At 37.0% G+C, this 14,539-nt stretch overlaps 1 protein-coding gene across 3 annotated transcripts in view; it reads left to right on the top strand.

The window, feature by feature from the left end:
- Positions 1 to 14,539, top strand: part of ppm1aa (protein phosphatase, Mg2+/Mn2+ dependent, 1Aa) — a 36,614-nt gene that overhangs the window by 3,096 nt on the left and 18,979 nt on the right. Inside the window, exons 4-6 of one of the 3 annotated variants that reach the window (XM_050061254.1) lie at positions 1,496 to 1,607; positions 1,729 to 1,786; positions 10,521 to 12,608. In XM_050061254.1, the coding sequence (XP_049917211.1) occupies positions 1,496 to 1,607; positions 1,729 to 1,786; positions 10,521 to 10,550 (200 nt within the window). In that variant the 3' untranslated portion in view covers positions 10,551 to 12,608. The other 2 variants (XM_050061255.1, XM_050061253.1) reach the window with 2 other exon arrangements.

Genomic DNA, 14,539 nt, shown 5'->3' with positions numbered 1-14,539 from the left:
TTTAACACTCTCATTTTGTGTAATTAGTTGTATCATTCACTAGACTTTCATCAAGAAAGTCTACTATTTAAAACTCACACCCATCAACTACATTTACCTTTTTGAGCAAAGCACTTCTGTCAGCTATTTACAGTAACAATGCACAATTAATTACATGTTAATGCCAGAGGCATATTTTCAAATTGGAGGCCAGTTTGTATGAGACTCAAACTAAACACACACCGTTCAACATTGATTTGACGACCAGGAGAAAGTACTTGTGTATAAAACCTTTGTGGTTAATATTTTTCTTTTGTAGGCACAGCGGTTGGCCATAGGTCTCAGGTCACCACTCCCTTTTAGTGTTTCACTACTAAACCTTTATACTTTATCAGGAGGCAAAGTTTATTATATAGGCCAAAAACATAAACCACCATTTCGCCTCACAGGCAGGACTTTATACTAAATACTAAAAATTGACCCCAAAAACCTTTCAGTGGGGAAAAAGGGAAATAAAATTCAGGAAGAGCAACAGAGGAGGGTTTACTTAGGGCTGTCACAATAATTACATTATCAATTTATCAAGGTCAGCAAAAATGATTGAGTACATGTCCATATATTACACAGTATTGCCCTTGTGTTTATATCAGTATTTGTTTACAGAACAATGTCCCCAACATTTTAGCCAACATGATGCCATAATACACAGTAGGGTTTTCTGACCAGCGCCTACAAGCATTTTTCACAGTGTCTTAGTTGAAGGAACAGAAAAAACTATGCTAAAACAGGTTTTGCTGTCATTGTTGGTCGTGCTACTTCTGTCCTCTTGTCTGCTCTCTGTCAGCGTTATACAAAGGGTGGGGCCGAGCTCCTCCACACATAAACATAGTATTTACTGAGGATATTTATGGTTTTTTTTGTTTGTTTGTTTGTTTTTTTACATTCCAATGTTTGAATATTCGTAAGAATTAAAAGTGCATTGGTCCTTGAAAGGATGTACTTGCATTATTATGCTATTATATTATCATTATATAAGTGGCATAAAATGGTCTTAAAATGACCATAATATCATTCATCAAGTAATCTTGACAGGCCTAGGATCACTCTTGATTGACAGGATTTACATACATGCAGTACTGTAGATGTTGTGTATTTAGAGAAAAAATAATGTATTGAAGGTGGCAGTAACTTTTTGTTTGGGTACATGTATTGCACACTAATGATCTTACTGTCTCTCTATTACATCAGTGAAAGAGAGTGTTATTTTTTTTTCCAAAAGAGTCATTATTAAAGAGTAATATAAATAGTGATGGTATCACTAACAATAGTATCAAAATCCAACCCTACTCATATTTCTGTGCTTCAGTCTAAACCTGATTCAGTCATATTATTTCTCTACAGCATGTTCTTGTGCACATAGACATTTTTCCTGCACACACCAATCTGATTTATTTTTTTTTAAACACTTCTGTACATTCATGTGAAATGACCCAAATATAATTTTGTTTTCCAACAGAGATCATCAAAAAGCAGGGGGATGAAGGTGTCCCGGATTTGGTCCATGTTATGCGGACGTTAGCATCTGAGAGCATCCCTAACCTCCCCCCTGGAGGAGAGCTGGCAAGCAAGTGAGTGAGCTTTGTGGTTAGAACTGATGGCAACAATATGTTAACCAATTACCCAACAGTAATTGTTAGTTAAGTCATTTTAATAAAAACTAAATGTTTTTATACTTTCTCTTCCCCTCAGACGAAGTGTTATTGAAGCAGTGTACAACAAACTCAACCCCTACCGAAGTGATGACACAGTAAGTATCCCAGCTTGTCTTTTGACTCCCTGTAGGTGCGCATGGCTTGGAGTATGCATGATTTTTGATGTGTGACCAGCAAACTTTAACCGATTTTACGCATGTTATTAGTATTCAAAAAGATGGAACAAGGAAATAGGTTGCCCAACTCTAATTTACTCAAAATGCAGTCAGAAATAAAACTTTATGGATGGACTCTGCGGTGACATAGTGACCTATTCAGGGTGGTTTTTTTAATCAATTTTCAGTGTTTTCTGAAAAACAGAGAAAATTGATAAAAGCACCATTATCTTATTGTACAAATGTTTTGTTATGGCCGACACCAGCAGAAAATGTTCTGATTGTTTCCTTTCAAGGTCTAGTTTGTAGCATTTAGTGGCATCTAGCTGTGAGGTTACAGAACCGAAACCACGTGACCAACGTGAATGGCCCTATCGAGAGCCGGTGTTTGATTTGTCTGTTCTGGCCGACTGTAGAGCAACATGGTACACTCTGTATGTAGATATAAACAGCTCGTTCTAAGATAAGGAAAATATGAATCTTATTTTTCAGATGATTAGAAATTTAGGAAAAGCTATAAGTTATAAATATAATGTATCATTTCACTCAATAGATGCCACTAAATTCTACACACTGGACCTTTAAATAGTCCTAGTAAAACTTCAGTTGCATAACTTGGTTTAATTTTGACAAAGGACTGCAATTGCATTGCAGATCCTGTGCCAAAAAGGCTCAGTTTCACACCACATGAGGTGATTTCACTAATTGGTGCTCTTTAAATTAAAGAGGGAAGAGCTAATTAGTGAAATTGTGCGGTATTTGTGTGGATGAAATAAAAAGCTGCACTCTTGTCACATACTAGTTTAAAAAAGGAACATTGCTCATCATTCCTTTGTATACAAACAGATTACAAAGCTGTTGCCCTCGTCCACTCACATATCGAGCTTTCAAGTTTTCATCAGATGAGCTCACTGGGTCAGCTACATTTGAATTATGCACAAGTCATCTTGTCCTTGATAGTGAAAATTGGCACTTTGTTTCAGTGTTTCATGTTTTTATAACGGCGGACTTTTTAAATTACTTTCAGACACTGAGTTATTTCAGAAATTACGGTACCTTCAGAAAGCCACCAGGCCCCTTGACTTCTCCCGTATTATGTGGTGCAGCCTGAATACAGAATGGGATAAATTGACACACAGCTTTCCATGGATAAAGTGAGATTAGGTTCTTTGAAATGTTTGCAAATGTATTCAAAAGGCCTCAGAAACATTATACAGTATTTGTTATTATATTCAACCTTTTGAGTGAGTAGTCATTTAACCCACCTTGGCACTTCTTTCATCATCAGTTTGCACATCTGGATATTATCCCCTTGTTTGCACATTTGTTTCAGCTGGGGGCTGGGGGCTGGGGCTGGCGGCTGTGAGCACTTTTTTAAGTTATTAAAATTAGTCCAAATGAAATTCGTTTTTTAAGATAAAATATAAGACTTACTTAATCCCTCACCGGGGAATTCAAACGTTACAGCAGTCAGAAGCAAAAGAAAAGAGGAAAGAAAAGGTAAATAAACAATGAATATATGAAATATATATTTATACATGATAAACAAATAAGGATACAACTTGCAGAATAACTCCTGCACACTGTCTAAAGTGCAAAAATGATAAATCTATTTCGACGTTTCAGTAACTACACCTACATCAGGCAAACCAGGTTCTAATATTAATAGTATTTTTGAAAGTTAGACAGTGTGCGGGAGTTTGTCTGCAAGTTGTGTCCTGCTCGTGCCTCTCCCGCGCGCCTGTTTTGAAATAGATGTGCAGAGTATTCTTTTGTTCCGATAGAAAAAGGATGTAAACATGACAAAGATACAAACTAGGTAAAATAAAAATAAAATAATATAAAATCAGTATACACAATATAGGCTGCCACTTTAAACAGTTAAAAATATTATATGAAACTTCAAATATATGTAACTAAAAATATATGTGTGTGTGTGTGTGTATGTGTATGTATATATATATATATATATATATATATATATATATATATATATATAAAAAAGCTTATTAGTTATGGCTTAAATTGAAATACATGTTACATTTTCTTCACAACCAAACCCTAATATAATTTTATTCTTTTTTTTTCTTTTGTCTTTACGATGTTTTGTGCATCGTACCTACTTGTGAGGTGATAGTACAGTTAAACCTCCAGTGCACTGTGATTATGTTTTTAAAGCACAGACATACCCCGACTCCTTTGTCTTTCCTGCCAGATTCTCCTTAAGAGGTTTTTTGTAGTCAGCCTTCACGCACCCTCTGTTTAAACCACAGATATTATGTCATGCGGCCCTTTGTTGTTGTTATTTTTTGTTTGTTTGTTTGTTTGTTTTCTTTCCAAGTGCCTCTAGTGACATCTCACATCATCCCTCTCATCTGTGGCTCTCTTTGAGTCGTGGCTGGTTGCTCAGTTTGGATGTATCCACCCAGCTCATTCTGTCTCTTAAAGGGATAGTTCAGATATTTTGAAGTGAGGTTGTATCAGGTGCTCATCCATAGTCAGTGCACTACTGGTCAGCATGCTTCAAGTTTGGAGAAGCAGACAGAAATACAGCCACGGAAGCTAAGCAGTGCACTGCTGTGGACAGGGGCAGCAGTAAAATATATTTTAGCCACCTAAAAAAAAATAAAATCATAAGGCAGCCCTTTCCAACAGGGAACTAAAGCCGTCATCTATGCTCTCGTCTAAACCACAGACTCCTTTTACAAAAACAGTGGTTTTACTTTGCAGAAGTGTTTTTGTCAAAGGCCTCTTGTGGCTTTGAAGAGAGTCTAGATAACGGCTTCAGCTCCTCGTCTGAAAGGGCTGTCTGATAGCAAGGTAAAGAGGTGAAAGTACTCTAAATATAGTGTACACTGATATTGATTTTTTAGGTGGCTAAAATACATTTAGCTGCTGCCCCTGTCCACAGCAATACACTGCTCGGCTTCTGTGGTGGTATTCCTGTCATGTTTCTCCACACTGGATCTGTGCTGACCGCCATCTATGAGGTACTTATGTATAAGTACCTCATACAACCCCAGTATCTATCCCTTTAATTCCTCAGAGGAGACCTTCACATTTATAGGTAATGTTTTGCTGAGCATGTCAGATGTTAAGCCTTATGAAGTTGAAGTCATAGATCTGTGACAATAAATCCTTGCAGCCCATTATAAACTCAGGTAGCACCACAAAATACAGAAAAGGTCACGGGAAATGTCATAATTTTGTTGAATTGGAGTGGTTTGCTTACCGGGTCTTTGCCATTCTGGTAGAGATCAGTATTGTGTAAAAGCACACCGTGTTACTAAAATCCTTATGAGAAGGTATGCGAAATTTAGAGGGTGTTTTTAAGTCAGCCCAGCTCAATACTTTTTCTGTTACTTGTACGTAATCTTTGACTCACCTTGGAGATTCTATGTGAGGTATTTTGCATTACCTCTGTGAGGTGACAATGCCTGCACCAGAAATAACTGAGATAACTGTGCTAGTAATTTTAAATCAGGGGAGAAACCTTTTTGAGACACCCGGTACTGCTTTTATGTCACCTCTGAGGCGTTGTGCGGCTTTTTAACAAAATTCTCTGAACATCTACATCAAGCGATTACACATTTGGCAGGTTTGTTTGTTTGTTTTAAGGGCACGCATTAGTCAGAAGGCCTTCTTAATGACAACTCCTTTCCATAAAAATCACAGTGTTATAAGAGACAAAAAAAGAAAAGGTAGAAGTATTAAATACAATATAACAATAAAACCCAGACAATACGTTGTATCCATAAAGAACTGTTTAGATAAAATATGTTTCTTAACAAGAAAAAATTAACCTCACATCAATTTAAGTTGGGATTAACGCTGCTCTATCCTTCTACTGTACACTGAACACTGAAGTGTTTTGGTACATAGGAATACAATCAGATTTGCTTGTTAACTGAAATTAATAGTTTACATTACTACAGTTTCAAGGTGAATGGTTCAGTTAAAAAAACAAGTGCAGGTGTTTTTGTTTGGCACAATGAAGTGAGGAACAATTTAATTGTTGTTTTTTCACTGTTGCTTCAATTTGTGTGCATTATTTGTAGACCTGCAGACGGCTCGATCATTGTAGCCAGATAATGTCACAGCACGCGTTAACATAAGGAATGTCCAGATGATTTTTGTTTTGTTGTTTGCTCCTGATACAACTCCTTTGACATTTGATATCTGCTGATACCAAGGCAGATCCAAAATTTATATTCATCTGAACGGCACAGCTGTCCAGATCACTCTCACTACAATCTGAAAATCAGATGATATGGACATAAACTCATACCAAGACAAAGTTTTGTGCCAAAAATGGTCAGTGCATGTTGTACAAAATCTAGTCTAATTAACCTAGCACACTTTATTTTCCAAGCTACTTGTAAGAAAGACAAATGGTTCATAAAGATTACGCTGATGGGATATAAACTCCTAGAATTGATATACTAAAGAAGATGTTTCAGCTACAGAAACACTCGACTTATTCATTCACAGAGTATTTAGTGTTGGAGGTCAGCACATATTTTGCCAATTCACATTCACTTCAGAGCCCAGCTGTCGTAAAGGAGAGCAGATTTAAACTGTGAAAGGATGGGCATTTATCAGGTTTATTTTGGCTGATACTGATCAAACATGGCCAGGCTGGCACTGATGCCAGTGTTTAAGGATTGCCTATTCATCATTGTCAGTGGAGTGTCCTGCAGGTTGTGCTAAAATAACACGGCAGTTACGACAGTTATAATTAATAATGGCAGTCATTGTAAGTATATGCTTCAACTCTTAGCATCTGTTCTCACATTTACTTTTCCAATCCAAAGGATGACTGATGCCTGAACTTGTAGTGAAAGTTCGTTCGGTTCATGTTAATCAGTCTGAACAAGTTGATACATAAACTTTCATTCACTATCAGTGCTATTGTGTTAACACGACCCTGTGACAAATTACACATCGAGCGTGTTTACATGGACATGAACAACCTGTTTATATCGGGATTTTAGCATATCCCGCTTATGTGTTTGAGTATGTAAACGACATTTCCTGAGCCCTTATCCCATTTGCAAGAAACCCAGACATGCTACTCCAAAAGAAACTGTAGCATGTACACGCCTTATACTGGTTATTTGAGACCCAACGAATACCTGTGTAGGTGCGGCTTCAGCAAAGTGACGTAACAGAGACACAAAAACTGGCACCAGCATCTCTCTTCTGGAGAGTTGAAGGAACTGAGTTTCGGCTGTCAGTAACAAAAGAGGCTGCGCATCTTCATCCACTGCACCCCCGTCCTATATGCAGTGTTATAAACGTAGCGTAGCTGCTTTTAGGAATAATTTTAGGTGAGTAATTATGTTGTGTGTGTGCGGTTGAGGGAAAGAGAGGGACATGGATGCGCTCAGAGCAGACAGCTGTTGGCGAACGGCAGGATAGAAATTAACAGTCAAGTTGTTAAGTGGTTAATATACAGTGTAGTGTTTAATATTTCCTGTCGCTCTCATTTCCTGTTTGTCTTTTTAAACATCACAGACACCTGTGCAGAGAGACTGCAGTAATTAGATGTTGGGTTACTAGTATTTTTCATGCATACATGGAATATGGATAACCTGATTTCTCTGTGCTCCTGTAAGCATCATATCCAGAATCTGATCATAACCGTGATAAGCCTCATAAACAGGTTATTCATGTCTATGTAAACACACTCACTGTTTGTCAACAGGAGTTTCTAAACGTTGCCACTTCCTTACAAACCTAAAAAGAATCCGAAACATAAAGTAGAGAAGGCCTTAAATAGTTAAGAAACATTTTGTGAAATCTGAAGTAGCATACATACATGCGTTATCTTTGTTGCTACATCATGTCACACATGCATTTCATAGCATATTTTTGTTTTTATCTATCTTTGGTTGTGAAATAAATGAACATAGCTGATCTATATCTTGGGGTCTGCTTTTTGAATACATCATATACAGAGCCAAAGTAATCACATATGAGCATATAGAGTATATTTACATGTTAATAATTTACAGCGGTGTCTGTGTTTTTGTGACCATTCACCATTTCCAATTAGATGAATTTGTTTTGTGGGACCAATTATCTGAAAATAGTTTAGAGTTTCCATTGTGCTGTACAACTGCCTAGTGCAGTAGTCTGGTATAATATCTGTTAAATTGTATTAAAATATATCCATTTAATTATCAACAAATTTGTTTCACAAGTTCAGATTTAAGTCAACTCTTGACCAGTAGATCTCGTCTCATATGCAAAATAAATTACTATTGTTACCTGTATTTTGCTTGTAGTTTGACTGTAAAGTCTTATTTGTTATAGTCGGTTATACTTAACAGATTATCGTCCAAATCCCGTTTTCCAATATATGAAATTCCGAATTTCTAAAAATAAATTGACCACAGAAGCAGAGTGTTTTTCCTGGCGTTTGGAGCAGGCAGCCAAATGTTTACCTCTCTGAGAGAGAGAGAGAGAGAGAGAGAGAGAGAGAGAGAGAGAGAGAGAGAGAGAGAGAACGAGAGAACGAACGAGAGAGAGAACGAGAGAGAGAACGAGAAAACGAGAGAGAGAAAGAGTGTGATGTCATCCAAAGCAAAGCAAGGCAAGAAGTATGGCATTGGCCATATGGCCACACAGAGCGGCCTCTACGCTAACAGCTCTGCCCCAAGTGCCTTATAACTGAACCAAATGCAGACATCCATGACCACATTAGTTTGAAATTAAAATGCAGCATTATCTTTGAATTACATATATAAATAGCATCACAAATAACCAAATATTGAGTTTGATTTGTAGGGCTGCTCGTGTTGGATATCATTTGGGTTTTTCCTGATACTGTCACTTAAAAAAGAAGCACGAAACAACAACATCAACAAGTCAACAACATCAGAGAATGTCTTTTATTTCTTGTAAAAGCAAATTTGAACTTGAAAGTGATCCATATTTTAACTCTTAATTAATTATTGTGTGTCTAACCCAGAAAAGACTCAGCAGTCAGACATTTCTCCATTATCTGTTTCAGAGTGACTGATCTACTACCTGATCTACCTTAACAGTCCACCTTAAGTAAGCCTGGTCGTGCTCCAATGAGAGGCTAACTTCACTTGCACACTTTGGGCCAACCTTCACTTTAATCAAAGGATGGCAAGCAAGACATTTATCCACTGACAAAATTTAGTCTTAACTGTACACACATTGTACTGCTATGTTTTAACTTCTTACTGTCTGCTCCGGTCGCTGCACCCTCACTGTCATATGTCACCACACACACTCTTCTGTCTTTCTCTAGTGACCACACTGTCGCTACTCAAACACTCTGGCATAGAAATGAGCCATCAAAATCTGCATTGCGATTCAGCCCAGTAGGCACTGGTCGTATACCGGTGCCATAGTCACAACCCTCAGGGCTGCAGCACCTAACTACAATCTTGTGGCAATTATTTGTCAACATAATGGTATACATAGTCCGAGTGTAATACACATGTTAACAGTTTGATTTTATAACCATTTATTTGCATGTTAAACAGTAGGGGTACAACATAGTATCACAACATTTTTCTGTGGCAATATTGTATCGTTACACAGACTCCAAGTATTGATATTTTTTTAATTATTATTTTACAAATACAAATTAAACTTTTGGTACCCTACTAGAATATTTAAATGAATTGCTTATTAATTTAACTAGATGACATTTTGCTGAAATGAAAATGACTGAAGTGAGATGAATAGACTATAAACTGTCGTTTATCGTTTATAATGTTGACAAAGGTTTCCATTGGGGACATAAAAAATGTATCTTACAATATATTTTATCGCAATACTCAGCATATCTCAATAATATTGTATCGTGACATATGTATTGTGATAATATGGTATCGTCTGACCTCTGGTGGTTCCCACCCCTAATAGACATCTTGCTATTTGTACTCAGATGTCAAATATAGTTTGAAAAATCTACCGAGAATTATGTAAACGTGAGTCTGGAGAAGTATGACATGTTGGGGTGGAATTTGTGTAGCAACCCTGTCAATGTATATTTGAGACCAGTAACTTAAGCTGCGTAGTGAATGCAGGGGACACAGCCTCCTCAGTGTTTAGAACATGTGCAAACACAAAAGTATCACAGTTTTATTTATTATAAACACACCATAAATTGATGCAGAAAATGCACAAATGGTGCAAAAAAATTCACAAGAATGCAGGAAATCAAACATTCGATGCTCACAATTTTCTGCCGGAGGAAACCCTCTGTTTTGTATGTGCTTCCCCTCATGTTGAAACAAAACCTGCGGCCTTGTATGCGTGTTAAGTAAACAATGATACACTGAGAGGAAGCTTTATGCACAGCCAATAAGCAATGACTGTTTTTGTATGGCAATGGTATATAGTTATGTTTTATACATAAGTTAATTAAAGAAGCATTCGTAAAAAGGTACATTGACCAAAGAAATGGCATATTACTTTATCTCCTGATTATTTGTAAAATATATTTACCATAGCATTACAGATATTGGGGGAACTAATGGGTGTTGAATCTCTCTCAGCTCCTGGATGATTTTTATTATTCTGTCAGTTTGTGTCAAACATGCTTGATCCTGTCCAGCTCTTGATAGAGATCTGATGGATGTAGCGCCAGAGTCTGAAGGGTTTCTCCTTCCTCTCCTCTCTTATCAAGGACTCTGCGTCCACAGACGACATGTGGTAACACAACCTCCTACCACTAACACAGCATAGAGTTTACAAACCACCATCCTCTCAAGACCCACAGCAGCTCAGCTCAGCAGTCTGTCTCTCCGTCACTCTGAGCTTTTGGTTTCTAAGAAGGGAATTTCATGGGAGGAGGAGCAGGAGGAGGAGGAAGAAGAAGAAGAAGAGGAGTTGCATGCACACAAACCTGGAATAGTGCAGCACCAGTCCACTCTGGAGTTCAGGATCCCCACCGTCTTGTCTCCCCCTTTATGTTCACCCACCTTAATACTCTCCTCTAAAGTAATCCATAACAAGTGAGTCCACAAGGTTTTCTTTCTTTTTGTTAAATAATCAGCTTAAGTAGTAAGATTTTTTTTTTTTAAGCTGTAATTAATTTGATTCACATTTCCTCGTGTGTGTTTGTATATTTCTGTTTTTGTGAAGTGCAATTGTCCTGTACAAACAGCCTGTATTTAATGCAGCTTGATTTTAAGTTAAAAAATGAAAGAAATGAAAAAGAGAACCTTTTATGCACTATCTGCCTTTTCCTGCTCTTCTGGAATTGTAACAAATGTCTATTCAGTGAATATTACTGCTTGTCCTCCAGGCACAATGTCTCTGCGCTTTTACTTTCCTTTTTTTTTTTTTTTTTTTTGTTTATTCAGTTAGTCTATGCTCCTTTAAGAAACGGGTAAATTGTATAGTTGACAGCACAGTAAGCTCTCTATATCAAAACCATTTAAATCCTAATTTTTTTTTCCCCTGTGCTTTTTTTAATTGTATTTTATTTTTGTAAGTGGTTTTCTGTACATGCTCAAATAATAATGGCTAAGTATTTCTCAGTCATTTTGGAAGTTTGAAAAGGATAACCTCTTTTTTTTTTTTTTTTTTTTTTTTTTTTTTTTCCATTTCTTTGAGGCATCTGATGGAAAAAAAAAAGACCCCTGTTAACATGTTTGTCTGGGCGAATAGATACTTGCAAGCGTGCGTGGGTGCTTGTGTGTCTATATGTGCGCACGTGTGTCAGTGTAAAGGCAGATCTGTGTGTGCAACTCTAATGTTAATTTGATACGGTGGTTCAGACACGAGACCAGGCTGGAGTTTTAAGGGAAATGCTAACCCCTAATCTGCCCCTGTGTTCCATATCAACCCAACATAGGCTTTCACTACTTCTTATTCCAAAAAAGCCTTTGGATAACAGAGTTTACATGCTGTTACGCTATTTGAACAACTTCAAGCTATATATCAGAACTATACAGTAACCTGAGATGACATAAGTAGTTCAATTTACCCATGGTGTACAACGGTTTGCAGCTAGTCAAGTCTAGACTAGTTTACACATCTATTGTGTCATATTTAAATATCAGTTTCTAAACATTCATTGTTACCAGTGCCCACTGCGGGTGCCATATGATTTATAATCACTTGTTTCAGCTTTATGACAGCCTATGCCAAGTTTTTTTTTCATGAGATCCAGTTTTTGTATGTGGTACAGATAGATTTTTAGCTTCTACTTTTTAACATCTGATAATTTGACTGATGTGAACAGTTTAAGCACTGACTATTTTAGAGGTAAAAAAAAATCACCCATATCCAGGCTGATGATAGGAGAAACTGTCGGCTCTAAAAACTAACAAGGCTATTCTTTTCTTCACGTAGTTGGACATTCAAACCAAGAACAAATCTGCTAACTGCAATGAGTTCTCCTGGTTGTATCGCACCTTTGTATCCCCCATCGGTTTTTGCTCTGCCCTAAAAAGCCTCTCTCCCACTGCACCGCAAGCCAGAGCACAATACAGTTTGCTGCTATAGTGTATGATCTGTGGGTTGATTTTTTTTTTTTTTTTTTTTTTCCCCAACAGTTACTTTCCCCTCTGAAAACAATGAATAGTCACTGACTAAATCTGTATTTAACACACACACACACACAGTAGATATATTTCTTGAAGAGAAATGGTTTTATTTCAGATTTATTTTCTGCCATTTTTTTGTCTAAAATTGCATTGTTGGAAATTTATGTATGTATATATTTTTGACTTAAACTTTCAAGGAATAAATCATGTCGCTTGAGTTAGTTTTTTTGCCATGGACAAAATGTGATTCTGGTTTGTCTTTGGGATGGTTAGCTGAGTATTTGTGTTTCCCTCTAATCACTTCGGTGTCCCTCTGAGCAACACCGAGTGTTTTAACTGTTTAATTCATATAATAATGTACTTAATTTGCAACTCCTAATTTATTAAAGTGACAATCCTAACTATGTCACCGCATTTAGGTTTGTGGTGGTAGCAAATTATTAAATCTTTAATAAGAAAACTGACTTTAATCCTAAATTAGCTGCTTTTTAATATATTATCTATCTTTTGTGGCAAAAAAGGCCAAAGACACTCAAATTATGTTATTGTGAAATCTATATAACAAGAAGCAACAATGTAAAGGAGCTGTAACCCTGTAAATTTAATACAGAGCAATGTTAACTTTATTTGAGGTTTCCATTCAGTCAGCTTTTTAAAGGTACTCTGTGGAGTTTTTGACCACTGATGGTGCTGTAGAGAAACATTTCGATGAGCAGGTCCTCGCTCAGCTAGCATGTGAACACGATTGTGTGTATCGACAGCTAGTGTCATGGTAATGAGGCGTAAAAGACGACAAGCTGATGTAAAAAAAAGTCCAAGTTTAGAGACAGAAAAAAAGCCATTGTGGTGTGTGGAATAGCGTTGAACATGTTTGTTAGGCCTTAACGACACGCACAATTTATTCTGGTGAGAAATGTTGAATGTAAACCTAACAGTGTGTTTACAGTGGAAACTCCACAGGGCACCTTTAAACAGTCAGTCACCCGAGAAACGACACGAACGTAGTTATAATTCAGTAGCTTTCTTTGTGTGTGTGTTTGCATGGAAATGTGGTTTTGCTGAATTTTCCCTCCCATTAAAAAAAGCAAAACAATAAAAAATACAAACAGTAAAACATGCTTAACTCACGTCTTTAGGTTTTTAAATCACAGTATTGTATTTCCACCACAATACTCACCAAAACCTACTGTGCTCACATCATGTTAAATCGAAGAACTTGCCTTTTTTATTTAGCTACGCAGTTTTATTTTGCGATGCATTGCTTGTACTTAAGTGAGTGCACTTAATGTCTCTCGTCGGCACCTAGCTGCTTGTTGCAACCCTGAGAGGTGTTGCTTTAAAGCAACATTTCATGCATTTTTTTTCACGTTTAATATGAAACAAACAATATTTCTTTGCATCTCGTAGACATCGATACCCCCATGCCCCTGGACTGACCGTTGTTGCTCAAGAGATTTTACAATTCAGGATGTGGCCCTTAAATGATGCTGGTTATTTAACCTATTTCTGTAACAAACCACAGGATGGAAAATGTAGACATAAGCTTTTTTTTTAATATTCAAAATAGCTGAAATGTTAGCAGATATTAACTGTGACCTCTGGGTGTTTTGTCTAAATTATATAAAATTTCCATCGCTAGCTTTTCGTCCCTGTTCCTCAACTTAAGAGAAAAACACAAAAACAAAAAAAAGATCCCAAGCATCTGTTCTCCTTGTTTTAATTCTTTCATGAACTGAAATACCTCATAACATTTTTTTAGGAAGTGTTTTTTCGTCTTGTTGCGTAGATCCAAGCTGTTCACAAAGCAGTTCACATGCAGAATTTTTTTCTGTGGTTCTCCCCCTAGAGCAACACTGATCTATTAGAGTGGGGTAAGCCTGTGCTCATGTACAGTATTTGACTGAATTGTGCTGATGTGAAACAAGCAATGATTCAAGTGGCTACCACAAATAACTTATTTTAGTAAGTAGTAACACTATTGGCCTTGTCGTATAAGCTGCCCCCCCCTTACCTTCACTGAACAACGCCCTCAGATGCTCACCTGTGTAATTTCACCGACTCGTCTACTCGTGTGGCGCTCACTTAGCTCAAATCTAGAATTGTATCGAGAGTTCAGGGTTTTAGAAATGTGAGATGTGTGATAAGTGACTAA

The sequence above is a fragment of the Epinephelus moara genome, chromosome 14 (genome assembly GCF_006386435.1).
Source record: "Epinephelus moara isolate mb chromosome 14, YSFRI_EMoa_1.0, whole genome shotgun sequence".
NCBI lineage: Eukaryota > Metazoa > Chordata > Actinopteri > Perciformes > Serranidae > Epinephelus > Epinephelus moara.
This window is presented reverse-complemented; position numbering and strand designations above follow the sequence as displayed.